The sequence below is a fragment of the Cephus cinctus genome, unplaced genomic scaffold (assembly GCF_000341935.2).
Source record: "Cephus cinctus unplaced genomic scaffold, Ccin1 Ccin1_scaffold0862, whole genome shotgun sequence".
Taxonomy (NCBI): Eukaryota; Metazoa; Arthropoda; class Insecta; order Hymenoptera; family Cephidae; genus Cephus; species Cephus cinctus.
Genome location: NW_014333446.1, coordinates 13,489 through 34,884, shown reverse-complemented (window position 1 = coordinate 34,884; position 21,396 = coordinate 13,489). Strand labels below are relative to the sequence as shown.

The following is a 21,396-nucleotide window of genomic DNA, read 5'->3' as shown; positions in this document are numbered from 1 at the left end:
TTTTTTTTTTTTTTTTTTTTTTTTTTTGGTACACGCGAATTGAACCGCACGCACGTTATCGTCTTTGTATTCACACCCGGTACATTCGGAATAATACAGGTCGCATTCGCGTATGATCCATATTGACGATCCATTTGTAGAATGAGAATTTGAACGTGGCTGGAATAAGGGAAGGGGGAGGGGGTCACACTTTTAAAATATTTTGACATGAAATATCGAAAATTTTCATGCCGTACGAAAATCGTATTTTCGAAAAACCTCGAATTATAATTGACCCTGAAAAATTTTTGGCATTGAGAAAAATCAAGTTTTCCCGTATATATCATGAAATACCGTAGTCTGTAATAAAAATTTAGAAATATACTAATTCATGTAATCGAGTATATCGATGCTCGTCGATATGCAAATTATTGCCATAATCGTGTATCTTTCGCATTTGGGATTTGAGTATTGAGACTTGAGGCTTTTTGTGCCGGATACTACAACCTCATTTTTCTTCCTGCAATATCCAGTAGTGCGATTACAATTTTTAGCGTCACTGATAAGATCTCGTTTGCTGTATACAGTGTGGGGGGGGGGAAGGTAAAAAGGGCAGATACGGAAGTAGAAATGGGTAACTGGTTCAGGGAGAAAGGGACAAAGAGACGCGTGAGGGATGAAACACAAAGGTCCTCGGGTCAGGGTCCAGAAGAAAATTTAATTTGGTCGTTAATAGCAAGTAGGAACATTGATCCTAAGGTCTCGTTTAACGTGAGAACTATTATTTTGCTTTGACCTTCTGACCTCCCACTTTTTACCACGATATATCTACACGCGCCCGATTAATGTACTACACCCTCGTCGAGACTAATCTGTCAAAGGATTCTCAGAGATTAAATATATATATATATATAAAGGACTATTAGCTTTCCTACGGAACACTCAGGAGTTGTTAGACATTATTCCACACCCAGATATTATCTAAGCTAACTTTATCATTGTCGTACATTTTACATTATTTATTCCCCAGGCAACGTGACGCTTGGTATAGTCCAACTCGGCTAGGGATGTTTTCGTTGCGCGCAATTCTTTTCGTCTCTTCCAATTTTCTGTCAGAAAGACTCAGCCGTCCTTAATGGTCGAATGGACGTCCGGTAAGAAAAAAAGCCCACGTGCGATATTATTCTATCAAGGCTGACACTAGGTCCGAAATAAATGTTACAAGGAACATTCATTTCGAAACGCTTTCGCCGTCGAATCGGGCTTACGACAAATTTTTTCGTTTTCATCGAGTATCGGCTGTATGAATAAATTTGTGTGAAAAAAAAAAATATACGAAGTCTCTTTACCTGTCACCATTCGTAACGTCGCGCAGAGCTGTTCCGAGTTACGCCGAAGGCACAGGGCAGCAGCTGTCCATTGTTTTCGTTGGTTCTGACATCCGATAATTCCGGCCTGCCGTGGATTAAGCTGGATTTTACAGGCGACCCTGAATACACGAACACGTGTCCACTGGAAAACACAGGGGAACGAAGTAGACGAGCCCGTAGGACGGGAAGCTGGTATTTAAAGGGCCGTTGCCGACCGTTAAAATCGAAAGGACTCATTGGATATGGAAATAAAACAGAAATCTATCAAAATCATCCTGTCGCGAGCCATACGTAAAACGCGACGTTAAATTATCTCGCCTGTTGCCTCCATTATATTTTGGCAACCTCGCACCAATAAAAACGTCACTTAATTTACAACTGGGCTCGCTCCCTCGTACAAGAATACTTTTTACTCGCGTTAAATCCTTTCGGTGTCGAATCTTCACTCCCTTCCTTTCAACCGGTCCTACTTTCTTACCTCGTCAAATTAATTTTATTCGATAAGGATTAAATTTCATTTCGCCCAATCGCCGTCAGGGAGCCAAGTCGTTTCGGGAATTTTTTTTTTTTTTTTTTTTTACAAAACCAACAAACTTTTTAACGAAATAAGTTTTTCTTTTAAATATCATATCAGAAATCGCTCGACGCGTCTTTACGAATCTTTCTACGGTCTCGTACGCCTTCCCGGTTACTTTGAATATTGTAATTTCCGTTAAAGTGTAGATTGAAGATAGGCGAGAGCGTCGAAGGGGAAAATGAAGCGGACGGTGGTGGGGAGCGGAGGGGAGGGGTCGAGCGAAACCCTCTGTTTCTCGTAACAGGCGCGATATAGCGCTGAAGTAAAAAGCCTTTTATAAGTCTACGCTAAGAACGCTTTCGACTTGACTACTAACGATACTACCAGTAGTATTTTGTAATTTCTTCGCTGCTTTTCGACTTACGTTATATCCCGTGTCCCGATAGTATCTGCGATACGTGTATGCTCACCTATGTGTAATTCTCTGTGCAACTCGGAAGAACTTTGCTGCTCCTGTACCAGAAGTAACCCAGAGAACCGGAAACGTTGAATCAAAATCCACGGGAATTCTAACCTCATCGATCGAATTCAGTTTCATTCGGTTAAATCCAATATCTACCGTAATGTTATCGTCGAACGTAATTTCGCGTTCTAGCGCATGGCAATATGCCTTTATTAACTGTATGGTAATAGGGCTGGTTCGCATCGAGCGATTATTGCTCGAAAAGCCCATACGAGCGGCACAATATCACGTTACGTTGGTATTCACGTTCCTTCGCCTTTGCGAAGTCCCCACGTATTCAGGGACGTTTCGGCTGTACGTGAAAAATAAAGATAGCATCGACAAATAAAAAGACGAAAAATCAAACGAGCTGAATGTATTGAGCTTGTAAAGCATTACTTGAATTTATTAATATCGAGTGGGCCAGCTGATTGTATTTCTTTTGGGATATATATATATAAGTATACATGCCCGTGTTCTACCTTCGTGGGCTTTTAATATCCCTTGGAACTTTTTTAACTCTTTGTTCGCCAGCTCTTTTGTACGGTCCATCGGAATTTAATGAAAGCGTCACGGGGGTGTAAGGGGGACTGCTGAGAAGTACTAAAATTTCGTACTTGGACTGCTCTCACCTAGCGTAATACATTTGCTATACTTGCGTGCCAGCAATTTATCGGTTAAAGTAATAAAAATTTGAAAAATATTCCTACGAATACGTCTGTATATAAACATACAAGGACATCCTAACCGAATTATACACGAACGCGTATAATTATACACGAACGTAGGCGTATTTCGGTGGAAAGATCGGACAGTAATAATATATCCTTGAGAAGGATTCTCAAAGCGCCGTGAAAGTTTCTCGTTAATCCGAAATAATTCGTCCGGGTCCTTTCACGTGGTCTGCCCGACTTTCACGGTATTACGTTACCACGCGACGATTGTAAAGTCGAATCCGCGATCGAACGATTTGCGTGAAACGTTTCCGTGCAATTTTCGCTGACGCCGACGAATCGACATTTTCAGTCCGTCCGCGTTGAAAATTCGTCCGAATTCCGCCGAGCAGTCGGGCGACCAAGTACGTAAATTCGAACGCGTCTCTATCACGCGGAACGGATGAAGTCCCAGACGTTGGTGTAGGTACCGGTGCTGATGAAAGGTAGAACTGCGTTGCGTTTCCGGGTAAGGAGGGTCGTTGAATTTCTTCGGAATACGAATTACGGGGAAATGGGTGGCGTGGAGGGGGGGGGAACGATTCTCGCGACTCGGTCGCTTCGTGTCGGCAATCGCATTACTTTTATTGCGCCGGGAACTACCGAGGCGTCGCGTCCCCACGTGTGCAGCACCCCACCACCTGCCCCCCCCCCGCAGGCATCCAATTCTTACGCCCCTGCGGCACGGTGCTTAACTTCAATTGCACAATGCGATATCGGGAATGCCCTTTGTGGTCGGAGGTTATTTTCATCGGACTTTATGTTATTTACATGAAAATTATTGGCGAACGTGTCATTTGCGTACAAGCAGCGATATATCGAAATTGTATGGTAATCACTGGTATACGATGGGATGCAGATTGACGATATCGATTTATTTGAAAAATTGAGGGGTGGAATAATAAATATAATCAGCAGTATACCGGAAAGCCCTGCCGGCTCGACGTACAGAGTACGGGGTATTTCGTTGAAAATTACTTATCGTCTCCGCTACCTAAATGGTTCATTAATGGTTCAATTACGTCGACCAGGTATTACGTTGAACGATGGGTAATGACGTAGGTAGCCCCTGGTCGCTCGGCAAGGGTTGCCCCTGCAGGACTTTGATTTTGAGCAGCAGCCCCTCTTTACGCTCACGGTTACCTTGGAAGGCGCTGGATGATTAACGACGACGGCCGCGCGCCTTTCGGAACCTTTCGGTATTTACGGTATGTAGCAACTTTGGAGAATACAAGACGGACGACGTTCCTCCTAACGCCTTTGTATCCGAGTGACTCGTACTGTAGGCGGGGAAACGCCGCGTCCTCTGGCACTCTCGTGTACGCGGGAGTATCGTCGTATGCTTTGCCGTTGCGAAACGCGAGTCTTCGATTCGGCCGGAGAATAAGTTTACATTGGCACGTGGGGGGGGGTATCAGCGTGAAAATAGCTACTTCGCTCGGGAAACGTGTCCCTGGTGAAAATCCAAAGCGTCCGCGCATCCCTCGGGACGCTGACGGTTTACTCGGGGAGCGTTGGAGTTTCTTTTTTTTTTCTTGTATCCGCTTAAGATTATATGGAACAGCCCACAGTTTTGCAGTCTTACTCTGGCATTCGCGAAAACACCCTGATCGTCGCACCCTTTGGTATTTTCTCTCGGAGTTCTTTAAAAACGTCAATAAAGCTCGAAGCGTCGCGGCGGAAAGTCGAGATATAATCCATCGCGAAATTTGCAACTCTTTGAGAGCCAGTTAAGGGCTCTGCTTAAAATTTCAGAAATTCAACCCCTTCTTAGGCAGAACCCGTAGTGGTGCTGGCTTGTAAGGGGGTGGGTTTTTGACCTGGGGGGGTGGGCTCTGTATTCAACTGCCTACCTTGGGAGCTCTTGAAATAGATTTCAAGTTTTTTAAACACGTTGATTACCACGTGGGTAGGCACTTTTTTCTCTTGTGGCCAGCGAGGGACGGGGTTGGTTTTTGCATAAGGGGGTGAATTCCAAATTTGACTGTCGCATATTTTTTTCGAGCAATTACATACGAATTTTAGGACTGGATCGCGTATGAATTTTCTATGATATTTATAACTCACGGGAATTGTACCTGTCAACCCGTGTGCTGTCAAATTACCCTAATATAAACGCCCTTACCGGCTGATATGTGAGACATGATCGAATCTCCTTCAGAGTTTTAGCGCGACGTGTGTACGTTTATGTGTGTATATATATATATACATTGTGTCAAATGGTACAAATTACGATTATTTTATATATGGGAATTTCGTGTTTCTCCAATACTGATCGTCTCAAATGGAATATTTGGAAATCGAATCAATCGTGAAATCACGTTAATATTCCGTGCGCGTTCGATGCAGTGGAAATTTCGTAAAATTATGTAAATTCATCGTGAAACGAGGTTACGCGACGAAATTAAACATTGAACAATGTATAATTGTGATTTTTCCTGGTTTCCAATTTTTCAGCACGAAGTTACGTCGTACTGTCGTAAAATCGTTACAGGTACCAGGATCGGTCCGCGGATCCAATCATCGTTAAAATATATAGCAAGGGAGGATTGGCTGGCACGAGGAAAGGTCGATAGCCGTTAACAACTTATGCGTCGAGCGATATAAACTAAGCGATTCGATTCTCGGGGCGTCGTCTTTAACGGGCGCTAACCCCGGACCCGACGACGGCAGTAAAGTTTTTAACTCCGTCGGCCGTACCGACCTACCTACACAATAACGGCAAAGTGGAATAGTCCATAAAATTGCTGTTGCGGTAGCCGTTGACGGCGCTGGAGGAGAAACGACAGGCATCGAAAAATTTGAATATTTATTTTACGGGAGCTTCGAAATTATTAGGCGGGGGAAAATTTAAAAGGGCATTCGATTTTTTTTTTATTTTTGCACAGGCATACAGGTGCAAATTTTACACTTACGTACGTCGTTTACACTGTAGCTATTTCGATGCGATTATTGAATTAAATTGGACATAGTACATTCGTGTAAACTTGTACACCGATTTTTTTTTAGCTCGTAAAACTCGTTAAGGCTCGACACTTAACCGGTCGAAGGGACCGAATCGAAAAGTACTTTGGCAGATCAGGATCACTCCCCCCCGGGGCGGGGGGGGTCAGACCAAGTTTCTGACATATTATTACTCACCGGTATAACGTGGAGGCAATTCAGCCGATGTCAAAAAGTCGCGGCTTAATAGTTTATTGCTTGTGCTCGAATGGCTCGATACTTGGTTGCTTCGAGAATTGATGATGGGTATACGAAGACAAAGGTATGTTTAGGGTAACTCCGTTTGTTCGGAGTCTCGAAATTCTCTGGAGGATTAATACACCCGTAGCACTGATTATGACGCAATGACTGATATCAGGGATATCACACTGCTCCTTTTTCAATTCGTCGAGTCACCGATCGATCGAGGTTTTTTTTTTATTTTTTTTTTTCAAGGCCATTTTGAAATTTGGCTCTTCGTGACTCGGCGGTACTCCTTTGGAATTCTCTTGGAATACTCTGTGGTGAGGGGTATCTTGATTTTTTGATACTCTTGATTTTTTTTTAATGAAAATAAATTTTGAGATTTCCAAAATGTTCTGTGCACGCGACATTGCCCAACTGTGGCTGTACCTTTTTATTGTTAATTATTTCATTACTCTCGAGGAAGGTGCTTCGTGTGACGTCAGTGACGACGTAGGACGTCTTGTACCACGGGTGGCAATTTGTTTCCTCAATGTAAATTACGGACTAGCATTAAACTGAGGGAGGATATGAGATTGAGGAAAGGGTTGATATCGAAATCCCAAAATCCGAGGAGGAGGAGAAAAAGTGTCTTTGTCGACGAGGGGTTACGTAGCCGTCAGATATTAAGGTTAAGAAGCGTCGTTGCCATAAGGAAGGGACTTTGGGTGAAAAAAAATACTGTTAAAGAAAACGTATGCAAATCCCGTCACCCTGTATATAGGGTATACAGACTTATATACGAGACATTGTTCTGGCACGTTATTGCATTTCCTTCGAAGTTATAACTCTGTGATTTTTATTATTTCAGATAATGTTGATAAATTTTTTTTTTAATTCTCTCCCTTCGATCCGGTTGGTACGCAAAGTTTGTACGCTGTCAAAGTTTCAAAAATCGTTATCGTCCCTCGTATCACCTTTCTACGTTTTTACTCATTCTCCTACCACCTCCTTTCATCCTTTTGGCTTTGTCTCTTTTGTCCTTCTATCAACAATCCGCTTACGCACTAGGGACGCTAACCTGCCGGTTCACACGAATTCGGTAATTTGTCGTCGCTCTTTATTGCGTCATCACGAAAAATGCCGTGCGATGACGTCATTACGCCTGACTGGTAGAAATTCAAAAGGTGGTCGCACGAATCTCTGAGGAATTTTTATGAGGATCCTACGAGCCCAGGACCATAATGCTTCTGTCGGAAGCGTATTTACGAAGAAGTCGGGTGATTTGACGAGCCGCGAATTAACGATCGGATCTACGTGGTCACGTGGTTTCTGCCTTGTGCGCTTTCGCCTTTGGGCGATTGCGTAACGTTGCGAAAGACTTGAGACGCGTTTGAAATTAAGATACGCTGAATTGAAAGTCTTGATAGGTAAGAAAAATGAAAAATTTTTTCTAATTTTTACAACCGTGCACTTAACATTTTTTTTTTGGATTTGGAAATTTCTTTTTGGTACCGTTATAGTTTGGTTTTTAGGACAAGCTATCTGTAGCGTGAAACTCCAGGCCTCGGGATTCGGATTTCGAATGATATTCGAAGGGAGATCTTCCTCGGAAGAAATGAGCAGGAACACTTGGAGCATTGACCTCGAAGGGTTCATTTCTTCGAGCATTATGTTTCAGCAGGATCTTTACTGTAATAACTTTATGTGACTGTCGTGGAGTTTAGAGTAAGACCGAGCATATCGTGCATTTAGCTCCGATGTATATATAGTCGAAAATCCGCAGGTTAGAGGGGGTAGGGAAATATTTGTTTTAGGGTAGACGTGTCAAAGGTTGCGGAAATGCACTTTGGTGTATGTATATTAGGTATAGGAGATGCGTAATGTGGTCTAGGGTGAGTCAAGGTATGTCGAGTGATAGGATGTGATCTTTAGCCTGGGTATCATTGCGAAGTGCTTGCTGGATGAGTCGGAGAGATGTGTTTCACAATGCGGCGTATGCCATAACAGTACGTAGAAAAGAAATGAAGTAAATTTTTACGTGAAAACGCTCCTTGGACCCGTTGCATACGTTTCGCTATTCGACCCTCCAGAATAATCAGCTGTAGATTAAGGGCTGCAGCCATTAGTATATACCGCTGGGAGAAGACCGTAAACACATACGCTTATGCGAACGGGCACTTTTACTGCCACCCTCCGTGTACGCTGTACGGGCATTCTTGTATTAGTCCATTTTTACGAAGCTGCTACGAGGCTGAATAAAAACGTCGGCACCGAGCCGAACGATAAGAAATTTCCTTTTTTTCCGGTTATTGCCCATTTTGTTCTACACGGATATTATACGCGGATAAAACGCGCGAGTTGGCTTTCGATGGCTTTTACGTAATTTTAACGAAAATCATCGTCGAACGGTCGATACTACGAACCGGAGTGTGAAAACCGAGTTTTTGGTGCTACCGATATGTCTGTCTCTCTCTCCCTCATGGAACGGCCCATAAGTCCGTCTCTCTCGCACTCGCGGCGAGTATAGAAAATTGAACAAAAAAAAAATCTAAACATATCCAAACCACATCCACTCTTTATCCATCTTTCTTCAGTCTTGATAGTACCTTTTTTTTTTAGCAGAACTGTAAATAATGATAATCCAAATTATTTACGTATATTTTCTCATTGCGTCAGCGTACCCGAGGCTGTTATCAGCGAATCGGCACTGATTTTAAGCACGATTGACATTCGCACGAGCCTCTTTTCTCTATATTCGTGCATAGTAAATCGTAAAACTTTAACGCTGCACATTTTTCCCGCTACCTGCAGTGGCGTCGTGGCTCGTTACATCGACGCCATTAATCACATATGAGTCGTATCCTCGAGTACACGCTATTTTCGGAGATTCCAAGCGCTAACGTGGAGGTGTATAAATAATGAAAAAAAAATCGACAACGAATGATCACTAATTTAATCTTAATACCAACCATTGAGAGTCAAATAGTATTTTTACGCAAGGCATTGATGGAATTATCCGCCATAACCTAGTAAGCCACGAGGACTGTACTTCCGTGTTGTGCAATCGACATTATTATTTGGTCGATTCACGACCTCGTATCTCCGGGCGTAGATATTTACCTGGACAAATGAAATCTCCAACCCTTGCCAATCCTCTCATCCCTTACGCCGCCGGTAGACGAACTCGCCGAAGTCAAACAAGAAATCCAATTACCCTCGGCTGACGCAGGGACCCGGATTGTCTAACCGCTGACTTATGGGAGGCAGAGACTCAAACAAGTGGAAGCTTTGGTGTGTAGCCCGTTGGTCTCTTTTGAGGCTGGTATAAGGCAACGACAAGATCAAGTGCGGGGAGGGCATTGGAAAAAAGAAAAAAAAAGCAAACGTATAGTATATGGCCCGAGAGGCAGTGACGTCATCGGGGAAATAAAATAAACAGCAAATTACATCTATGCCGACCTTCCGGCTACCTCACGTTCCGGAAGCAGCCGATGCTGGTTGATATTGGTTATCTTTCACGGTACACCCTTTTTTTTTTCTTCCCTTCTCTCCCCCTTATGCCATATACCTTCACCCCTGGCTTCGTTCAAAATTTTCCCCGCCGTTAAGTATATCAACCGCGCTACACGCTACTTGGAACGAAAATAAAAAGCAGTTCCGACGCTGAATTAAAGTTTTTACTTCGGGGCGAAGCGTTCATCGATCCTGCTTTCCTTTCTCGACTTTAGGAACGGAACAAAGGATCGGTATCATCAATCAGCTGATATGTATACACAGACACACGGGCATGTATTTATAAGGAAGAGCACGGTGTCTACGTGCTTTCTCAAACGAATGTATAATTCAAATTCTGAGCTTACAGTATATTACTAGTTTACGTAGTTCAGCACCAACTTCTGAAAGCAAAAGTCAAACGATATTCGGCTCCCGTCTCTTCGATCTCGTATCTTCGCGTCTGTCGTATATCCGCATACGTGATTTAATTTAACTTTCGACGAATAACTTTCCGATCGGGTTCGTTAATACCAATTAAACTCGAGCAGCTCTCGAATCTCATGCGACGGCGGGAGCTTTTACCAACTTAAGACACTCGTTTCGCACCGTCCGCAAATTAAATTCCGTACCGGGAAATTTAAACGGTAGAATGACAAATTAATCAACTTTCCGATTCCCACGAAATTCGCATTCGTCGCAATGGGATCAGACCCGAAAATTGAATAGACGAAAAATCTATATTACCCTTTTCTTTTACAAGCCCTGCCATCCGATCAGTGAACGATGAAACCAGACTGCTTTTTCTTCGAAAATTCTTGATTAATTTTGTTCTTTCGTTTTTTCAGCTCTACTTCTTCCTGACGGCCATTATGACCGGTGCTGTTCTCCAAGAGGAACGCCAGTATCTTACAGGAAATCGTACCGAGCCCCAATCGTCCAGTTTCCTCGAACCCCAGACAATATCGCCGAGTGAGTATACGGAGGTGGTTACATAACACGAGAAGCGACGCAGTGCGCGGATAATAAAAATAAACGTAAAAGAAAATATTTATCCTAAAACTCCACGTGCTTTCAGCCACCGTCAGATTCAACGTAACACTGCTGACGTGCTCGTGTTGCGGCGTGTGCTGCTCCTTTCTACTGTTATACGGATTGTTTAAGGTAACGTAAGTATATGCCTAAGATTTAATTTTTTTTTTTACGAAAAAATAAAAATTTTCGAAAACAATTTTTTTACTACCAAATTACACAGTCGGACAATAAAAATCGCACGAGCAGCCGGGTCTTTGACTGTTTTTGAGTTATCGCGAAAAATTCCATTCCATTGAACGGAGATCATGCCAAACGCACATGGCGATCTATAAAATCTCTTGATCACTGACAACAGGGAACAAGTAGATCAGGATTTGAGATATCCGAGTCCATAAGCCGTGTTTCCGTGTCGATGCTACGACAAACTAAATCCTTACGTATGGGTGTATATATATATATATATATATATATACGACGTCAAATGATTTTCTTTCCTTCTCTTTCCTTCGATCTGTACGTCTCTCTCTTTTACTCTCACTCTCCGACCTACTACCTCGACTTTCTCCACACTACTGTGTGTGTATATATAGGGGATGGGGATGCTGTTATATATATATATATATATATATCCCCATCCCATTCCCCCATGTACCACGTCCCTCCTCTTGTATCTACCTAGTGGCGTCTATTAGTTTATCCTAAATAAACGGGAATAGCTCCCTGCCGACAAGGGCCAATGCAATTTACCGTATCGCGGGGATGGCTACGCCATTTCCCCGTATCCCATGCATGAGTTGCGTAAAGCCGCGCCGAGTTTGCGAATACGTAAATTACACGTGTAGCCAGAATCACCGCAGGCATTTAACTAGCAATCGAAATCCTTTCGTACGACGGGGACGACCTACGATTATCACTTACCTATGTATGCACTGCCTATAATACACTTGAAGCTGGTACGTGGTTATACATGGTGTCTGGGATTTATGCTGAACTACGGGATAATTCGTCGTAGTTGTAAACACTGGTTAAGCTTTTGAGTTTGTTTATAGCTTTGTCGTACTTGCCTTGTATGCATGTGTATATATATATATATATATATATATGTATATTTCATAAGGTGGAATGTAAGCTGACGGTTGGTCGTGCGATTTATGAAACTTTATCACTGTTATCAGTAACCGGAAAATTTATGAAGATCATAAGACGCTCCCGCTGGACCTATGTAACATTGATCCTTAGTTTTCTTGCCGTTACGAAAGTTCGTTGCTGCTGGAATGCTGCGTCCGTGTCTGTTATGGGAGTCTGTGGATTTTCTGCCGATGCGAAAGGAATACGTAAAGTCACTCGAATCGCGTATAGCGATTTCATTAATTGTTTGAAGGTAAAAATTACACGTGGGATTCTGACAGGCCGAGATGAGTCTCACGTCGATAACTGTATAAATCCGGGATGCGTATCAGTCATTTGAATTGTAAGATTTTTCGGGGTAATTATAGAGTGTTCGAAAATTGATGAAAAATTTCTATTCGATCGTGCCAAATCGGATTACGGCGAATCAGCTGTTATTTGCACGTACGTTTTAGAGAAATGTTTGGAAAGTGAAAATGAGAAAAAGAGGATGAGAATGTTTTAGAAAAAAATTTAGAAGGGAGAAGAAAAAGCACTTGGCTCGTATCTTTCGTTGGAAGATTGACGTTTGATGTTCTTGTTTTGCCAGCCGATAAAAGTCGATGGAAGGAAACGTGAGAGATGTCAAAGTGAAACGTCACGACTTAAAGAAATGTCATTTCGCGTTGGCGCGTTAACAAGTGCCAGACGATTTTCCAGTTGTACGATTCGGGAGCGCGAGTGCTGAATCGGTAAGGAGTCGTCAGCTGTCGATTAAGACGAGGTGGGAAAAAAAAAAAGAAATTATTCCTGTCTTTTTCACGGGAGGGCGAATCCACAGAATCAGATTCGAAAAATTCGCGTACTTCGTTTTGCATTTAAATATCTTCCCTCGAGCAGCGGGCGTCTTGCGACGTTTCACTAGGTTTGGGGCGCGAGGAGACAGTACGAGAGTGTTCCTAAAAGTGAGAATTCTTGCCCGTTAAATTTTTCATATATTTTGAACAAAATTTTTCTCTGAATTTTCCCAACAACTCGAATTACGCATAGGAAACAAATTTCGTTATCACTGTTATCAGTGTCACACTTCGAATCGTAACCGATCCCGGCTACGGCTCTGACGAAACATTCACGTATCAGTAGTCACTTCGTTCGGCGGTTTCTCTATGGTCGCCAATCAAACGTGCCCTCCGACCCCCAGATCTGCCAGCCACGCTATCGGTTTTCAGTGTGTTCGGCAAACTGATAGAGAAACGACGGAAAAAGCCTACCTAGCAGTACCTAGTTTTATCCCCCTCGGCCAATGTGATCCCGACTGGCTTTCCCCGTGTCAGACGGTTCCGTAGCCATTAATGGTCTCTGTGTACACACTGTTGCTTCAAAAATTGACACACGTTCGTATACCGTTTCGCAACCCTAATATTTGTCTAGTAACTTTATCAATTTTTCGCCCAGCCGTCATACACGATCACCCACGAATCTCGTAAAATCGATCCCATCGAAAATTTCACAATTATCGTATAACAACTTTATTTTTCAAAATTTCGTCAAATTCATGCAATTACTCGCAATTTCACTCTTTTCAACGATAATCCACTTGGATTACGTCAGTCATCCCCTTCGTCTCCTTTTAGCCCGCAAACAGGACTTTCATCCCTTTATACAAATATTTACATATATATCATATACGACATATACCCCTAGTCACCGTTCACACGTGTATCCGATGTGGTGTCCATTAATCGTTCAGTGATAGTACCGGCGATGTCTTTCTCCTGGTCGATAGCCAAAGACTGGTCGATTAATCGATTAGTAGAATTACGAACTCTGATCACCCCTAACGTTAACCTCCCCCCTCCTAGCACCATATTTTCATCCCGAATGTGAAAGCTATGCTTTTCGAAAAAAAAGAAGAAAAAAAAACAGTGAAATTCACAAAATTACAGACTGTGCATTCCCCTTCAGGACGATTCCTACGGATCCAGCACCATAGATAAGAATTATACATAAGCCCTTTAAGATTCGGCAAACTAAGTTAAAATTATTCAGACTAGCTGCGTCCGATAGTAACTTCGTTATCCGATCCTCGGAACAGATATTCGCCAGGCCCAGATATAAACTTGCCTACCGTCACTATACGGGGTGGCTGATAATTAACGTTTAATTTAACGCCTGTACAATGGAACCGGTTAATTAATTCCAACGATAGTTATCGGCCACGCCAGCGCGCAAAGATCGCATGACGTTACGAACTTCGTCAACGAATTAAGTTTTCAATACAGCTCAAGGGTGGAGCCTCTGTCTATGTTACGGGTGCGATAAGAAATAATTCCCCTCGTTCCATGTGACAAAAACTTTTCGTCGGCAGCGAAGCGTCTCGTGCCGCAACTATGAACATCCGCAAAGTACGTTGAATAGTACGGGAACCGTCAACTACGTCCTGGATTGGACAGCATTGTCAAACATCGATCACCGAGCACCTTCACGGCCATTGACGCCTCCCTGTATCAACGTTATAGAAAATCCAAAATTTCCAATCCGTACACCCGTTATATACCAGATACGTTATTGCCGTTAAATTACCCTTCAGATAGGACCTACCACGTGTCTCCCCTATTTTATCATGAAATTTTTACCCGGGGGTCGGTACTACCAATTGGCCTACCTGTGACGGACGGGAAAAATCACTGCTCGACGCTTTAATAAATACTTGCGCATTTCCAAGCGTAAAAACGACCTTAAGCACTGAGTTCCTTGAGCTATGTAAGTAGAACGACGTACCCTGTTACCGACTTAGACTCATTGGCGACATTCAAATGTAAATTCTAATTGCCGCGTACTACTTACTTCCGCAGACCCTTATTCATTCTTCTTACTATATCTATATCCTCAGTTTGAACTTCCGTAACGCAATTAACACCTAGCTCATTGGTATAATTACCATACCGACACTCCTTCGTCCATCCTCAAATCAGCTACCTTCACGATCCAACAAATTTACTTCGACTCGGCTTGCTGTCTTGTGACATTGAAAATGTCCCTCACGCAATTGCCTTGTTATTTTCATCAACCTGCTTTTCTTTTTTATACACGTCCCTATATGCATTACACAACTCTCTGTTGGATATATCAATAAACTTTCAAGCCACTCCCGACCCACGGAGATATACCGGGTCACGTGGAATTGGGGTGAAAAAATTGTTCCCTCAAGACCCGGCACTAGAGACTAATTAGCGAGATTGAAGTGTAAATCTTAAGTTTGGAGTTTGCCTAATATAAAAAAAAAATTTAAGTGTAACAATTTTTTATTACTATATGATTGCACATCTTTAACGATATTTCGCGGACAACCATTTTTAAATTATGACCCATCCCCCCTCAGCCATGACTCTTTTTTGGATTTTCAAAAATCCACTTCTCGAACGACCGTGACGTCATGACGATGCACTCGTAAATCGATCGTCACATATCTCATGCTAATGCACTGCCTCTGTTTCAGGATCAAAGGATATATCTGATACCCTGGATCCTAACTGTAATTACGTTCAGCTTTATTGACATCGCGCATTCGATGTATCTGTTCTTCTTTGTCACGGTAAGTTAATACGTATAGACTGTATACGCGCTGGGTTATTCAGGCCGAACGCATCAGCTGATATTAGCCTGCCTATCTGATTTCTATGGTAGAGTCCATCTTCAGGCGTTTATACTGAAATAACTCTCTTTGTATATATAGGTATTTATGCACCACCCAAAGTTTGCTTTTTATCGTAGAAATCGAAATCGACTGGTTAACTTCAGGTGATGCGTTTTCCGTGAATAATCTTGTGTACGTATACAGGGTTATTCGGTAGACACGCACCACCTGAAGTTAACGCGCCTATTTGAGTCCTATGATAATCAGGTGGTGCGTTTGGGCTGAATAACCTGCTATGTACATATCTCTGAATAAATATCCCTACGTATTTAGTATCAAAGGCTATAATACGTCGGATCGTTGAATGGAAATTCGACGTGTAATAGATTTGATGGAATTGCATCGTGAGAAGAAAGTGGAGGAGGGAAAAGGTGGTGAAAATTTCACGTAGCGTGTATTTATGGTAATTCTTTTCAGGGCGACCAGCGCTCGTCTGGCCAAAAGTGAATTAAAAAGTTTTCTCATTAATTTGGCGAAACAAGCACCGTGAGCTCCGCTGGTTACACATGTTATTTATTTAATTTCCCTGGACATTGGTATATCCGCACGAAAGCTACACTTCACAATGAAGTACTTGTGTTTACATTGTAAATTCAAAGAGTTTGCAAAATTTTTAAACGGCAGCTGTGTCCTTCGTCTATAAACGTCAATTTTTTCGCATTCGATACGTTCAACCAGAAATCTACTGAAATGGGGTAATAGAAGCGATTCGCGTCATTCGAGGTCAGTCCTAACCACAATGATTCTACGAGAAAGAGACTAAAAGCAAATCCACATGAAAAGACCAGGCCCGATCTCCACCCAACCAGGAACGTTAGGCGATATTTTCGAAATAATAGAATATTGTAGAAATGGAATTTTTTCTCAAGGTAATTTTCAAAAGTCATAAAAAAGTCAAAAAAGATCACCGAAATGTCAAGTAATTTATCTGAAAATGTCTTTCGGCACAGTTTTCATTTTCGCGCATAAATTTTTTCTTTTTCCCGAAAAATTGGCGAATGTTCAGAATTGTTGAATTTGGCACTTTTTGCGAATCCAAGTACCACGAAAATGTCAAGTAGTCGATATTCATTCTATATATGTACACACACTCGATTCCGCCATTATGGATCGAGGAAACGGTAACAGTTTTAGACGCGTTTCCGTTATTAGCCGACGTATCAGAAAGCAATCTTCGGTATAAAAGATCCCGTCGCTAAGTCTCAACTAGTCGTAAGGAATATCCGGCGGGGAATCAGCCAAGAATAGGTACCATCAAAATAATCGAATTCACGTCCATCAAGTATAATACACCTGCCGGCATGGCCTACGTCTTCCCGTTCCGCGTCACGTAACTGAGAATGGGGAAGGAAGAGGAACGAATTTATGTCGCCCACTTGAGACAGAGGCTTAACGGAATTTTTTGAGAATTACGAGATACGTCGCAATCTCTCGTCTCTGTGCGCTGCAAGGAATGTCGAAAGCATAGGTGCATAAATGTGTATATATGTATACATATATGTATGAAATGATGGTCTAGTGTAATATCGCGAATCGCTCTCCTGATACATTTTATACATACTTCCTTTTATATCTGTCCTACTGTCAAAATGCAAATATTCCATATTTCTTGCTGTATATATGTATACATATATGTACGTTGTATATTGCCCGGGTACGTTTTTCATATGGATATATGTAGGCTGACCGATGTAAGGATAGGCAGGTCTGGTAAGGCTGATCTTCAATGCAAAAAAAAGATATTACCAATAACCGTTGCCACGTCCCTACGAGGACATTGTATGCTTTGGAAAATGCAAAAAAGAAACCGGGAGAGTCGAATAGATTTTAGTAGGCTAAAAACGACGTTTGATCATTCGTGCGAGAAAATTTGTATCGACATTTGTCGGTCGTCGTCGCCGATGCGAACAAATACGTGACGGGGCTAGTACACGTGCGTGCACCCGAGTCCCAACCTAACCTAATATAGCCGTGGTTCGAGATGGTGCTAGGTTCGAGGAAATCTACATGTTATAAATTTCTCATGGGGATTCGAGAAATTTCATTTCCACGCCCATTTATTCGTTTTCGTGCTTTTATATTTTGATGACGTAAAATTAATTCTTACTAAAGCAACTTGCGTTATTTGTATAGGAGTGTCATCTCTGTGGCAGACATAGTGCGTCCTAAATTGTATTTTTTTTTTCATCTTGATTAAATTACGAATACACGTATTATGGTTTAGCGTGCATACGCGTACCTCAATCGCCGTATCTACTCAGCCAGTGCATATTTCCCGGCTGAAAGTTTCCCTCCGAATTTCCGCAAGTGGCTGCAATATCCGCGCGACGAATATATCCGCGTAAATCCGGATATTTTGACATTTCCATTTGCCTCGCATAATCTGCATTTACGGGCCACGATCTTTGTCCCTGAATACGGTTGCCATAGTACTTTCGTCCAACTGAAAAGTTTCATCGCCCAAGGCGATCCTTCTTCAATGCGTAATGTTACTTGGAAGCTGAGAATAAGAACTCGAGAATGGAATTATACGAGAAAGACAGTCGGAATTTGCAATCTATTTATGTGTTTTTCGAAAAAGCCAGCGCTCGTTACGAGTCGCGTTAGAGTCGGGATGACAGAGTGAAATTAGAAAAGTGACGTCATCGTTATATCTTCCACGTTAATAATCACGAAACGCTGATAGAAGTACTAAAAATTGATAGTGGACCGTTAAACCCTCTAGATATCTCATGTCTAAATAATTTAGACTCTCCACGCAAACCCATCGCTCCACGTCCTGGTAATTATCTTAATTGTTGTGTAGCGCACCTAGCTCACTAGCGCCATCTGGGCAGCTTGGGAACTTTGTAGCGTGTCAACGTGAACGGGGTTTGACAATCCTATCGGTTTAGTTACTAGGAGAACATTTAGTCCGTATGCTGAATTATCTACGTAAACTATTTTGACGGACCGCTGGTGCTAAGACGAGGATTAATTACGTAAATATTTCGGTAAGCTTTTGAAGAGGAAATTTGCATGATTGTCACATATTTCCGAGAACAAACTCCCGACCGCTTCTGGGCGGGAGAAAATATTGCGAGGGACTGTAGGCGATGGGATAACTGAGAATGGAAAAACTTTGGAGAATTCTTTCCGTCGACGGTGCTGCCCTCTCTTAGGTACAGCGGTAGGCGTCTAGCAAGGTTGCTAGCGAGTCACGGTCGACCACAGGAGTTTCTTCGTAGGTGCAATCTTCGTTAATGCTTTAGTTGCAACTTCCGTCCGCCTCGGGCGGCTGCTCGACGACGAACGTCGCCACGATGGCCTGTCTGAAGCGGAAACAAGGAAAATTAAGTTACCTTGCCGGCACGAAGCCACTAATGGGAAAAGGAAAATTCCTCGGTTTTTCTTTTCAAGTTTTTCTTCCGTATTCGTTTAACCGTCTTCCATACCGGCCAATTAATTCCTGTACAGCATTTTGTGAAATATCCTTATCGGTAACGACCCAAGCGGAAAATAGGTCAAACTAGGTACATACTTCCAGGTAATACGATTTTACCTATCTTGAACTTTGTCTTATCAATGTCTAACATTTAATTTACACTCTTCAATGTTTGCCAATTGAAAAGCTGCTCTCGGTTGCACAGCAGATAGAAAGGGATTAATTATTTCGAAAACACGTTTATAAATCAACATAACCTATGAGACATCCACGTGGGTATTTGGACTGATAATTTAGTTCACCTAACGATGCAACGTATTTGAAATGACATTCTTCGTCGTTACAAATTTCTACAATGTTTTCCAAGCGTGAAATCAATACCGTCAGTATTTTCACAGTGCGGTATACATATATTAATACAAGATGAATGCTTTTGGCATACTTCAAGATATTCTTACGCGACAATTCGACGAATATAATGCTGCAAGGTACGCTATCGTGTTTGCCGAAAATTCGATTTTCTTCGTTGCATTCTCGCGAGGGACCTCCGCAATGTATTTCTGAGACGTCGCCGTATCTCGGGTAGCACAAACAAATCGTGTATCATCCCCGAACTTTGTCTAACCATTTGTACCCTGCCACGGTCTAGAGAGCATACGTCGCAAAACTTTTTACAATAATGAAAACCACTTTGCCCTTTAAGGCCAATAACATTTTTCAATGATTCCTACAAACTTTCACGTGTCTCCACTTCAAAGTTTAATATGTTACACGTAGAGAGGAAACATGTTACGAAATACCCGCACGCGCCAATCTTTACGTACGTGAAAACCTGTCCAATTTTCAAACGTCTGAATTCATTTCTTTTTCATTGCCCACTTCACGCACGTATTAAAATAGAAGGTTTGCACGTGGAATTCTATATATTAGGAAGAAAAAACCAAAGTCTGCAGAGGGAGCAATAACTTCCATTCCCTTCTTTACCTCAGCTGGATATAAAAATACTGTACTCGATTGTACGTATCATACACCATGACTCGTACGAACCGATATGTACATTAGCTTTATGAAAAAGGGATTTTCCCGTCGACCCTTCTTTGTTTTCCCCAGCGCCGCGTATAATTTCCGCCACGTGGCTGGCCCCGTTTCTCATATTTCCCTTATGTCCGATACGAGGTCGGAATAATGGAGATTTGATACAATAAAAGAAAAGCCTTACCTTACGTTAACGAAGCTTACAGGTAATACGATAAATAAATTCTGTTGCAGCTTCGTTTCAACCCCATCACTGCCATGCTCTTCACCCTAGACTTCTTCTTGCTGTGCCTCAACGTAAGTAAACACGATTACTTCGTTCACTCTTCCCGTAACGGTTATTACTTCGAATTAGCTGTAATGGACTATACAAATATTTTGCTTTGTACTCTTTTTTTTTTACAGGTATACTCACTGCTTTGCGTCATATCGCAGTACCAGGAATACATAGCGGGTCGCGGAAGAGCCGCGGACGACTGCGAGTACAGGGTGGGTAACTGCGTACGTATAAAAGCCGTTCTGGAAGAATGAAAGAAGCGGAGAGCGAAGGGTCGTAGAAAAGGAAAAGGAAAGAAAATGAAAAAATTGCAAAATGGTCCTATTCCTTTTCGAGGCATATTACGATATATGGGCTTACGGCGGCTTTAAAGCATTTTTTTTTTATTAGGCTGGTAATAAGGTACCAGGTAGGCCCGTATCCAGTCTTCGCCCTCTAGCTGCCATTGGGATGTCACATAACGAGGCATAATTTAAGGGGGGGATGTTTGCGATGTAATTGACATTAATAAATTTCACCCTGTGACGAGTTCCACCTTTATCTTTTTTTTTTTTTTTTCTTTCCTTTTCTTAAAAAATTTCTACACCTCTATTAGGAAAGTAGGTTCTACGAGTTCGACCCCGTCCTGTCTAGTGGGTTAGTGTTATCTATTATCCTCTGCTGTCTAATTTTTTGTTCCCGTAGAAACTGAATGAGAGGAAGAAACAGGAGGGTAAAAAAAGTTTATCCAGACCATCCATTATCTCATCTCCTACGCAAAAAGCCACCACTCGTCTAGTATGGAGGGTTAAGTGCAGTTCCAACCCTTAGCGGTGAAGGAGCTATAATATCGGGGATGAAAGTAAGGATACTCGAAGAAACAACGTATACCGGAAACGACGCTATACGTAACGGTGATTCGTATAAGAGATTCGTTAAGTGGCCGATACTTAACAAAACGCCCGGAAATCTATATACACATATAATCTATATATAGAAGGAGATAAATTAATTTGTCACACGCACGAACGCTCGATGTATTCTTTGTATCCATTTGGATGGTACCAGTGAATATAGTGAAGTCTGAAGGGTGTGGACCAA

General features: G+C 42.2%; 1 protein-coding gene across 6 annotated transcripts in view; it reads left to right on the top strand.

Moving 5' to 3' along the window:
- LOC107271007 overlaps window positions 1-21,396 on the top strand; it is a 32,517-nt gene that overhangs the window by 3,659 nt on the left and 7,462 nt on the right. For 5 of the 6 annotated variants that reach the window (XM_025088252.1, XM_015746552.2, XM_025088253.1 and 2 more), the window contains exons 2-6: window positions 10,590-10,713; window positions 10,820-10,905; window positions 15,383-15,478; window positions 20,274-20,336; window positions 20,445-20,540. In XM_025088252.1, coding sequence (XP_024944020.1) covers window positions 10,590-10,713; window positions 10,820-10,905; window positions 15,383-15,478; window positions 20,274-20,336; window positions 20,445-20,540 — 465 coding nt within the window. The remainder of the gene's footprint in view (window positions 1-10,589; window positions 10,714-10,819; window positions 10,906-15,382; window positions 15,479-20,273; window positions 20,337-20,444; window positions 20,541-21,396) is intronic. The other variant, XM_015746553.2, reaches the window with a different exon arrangement.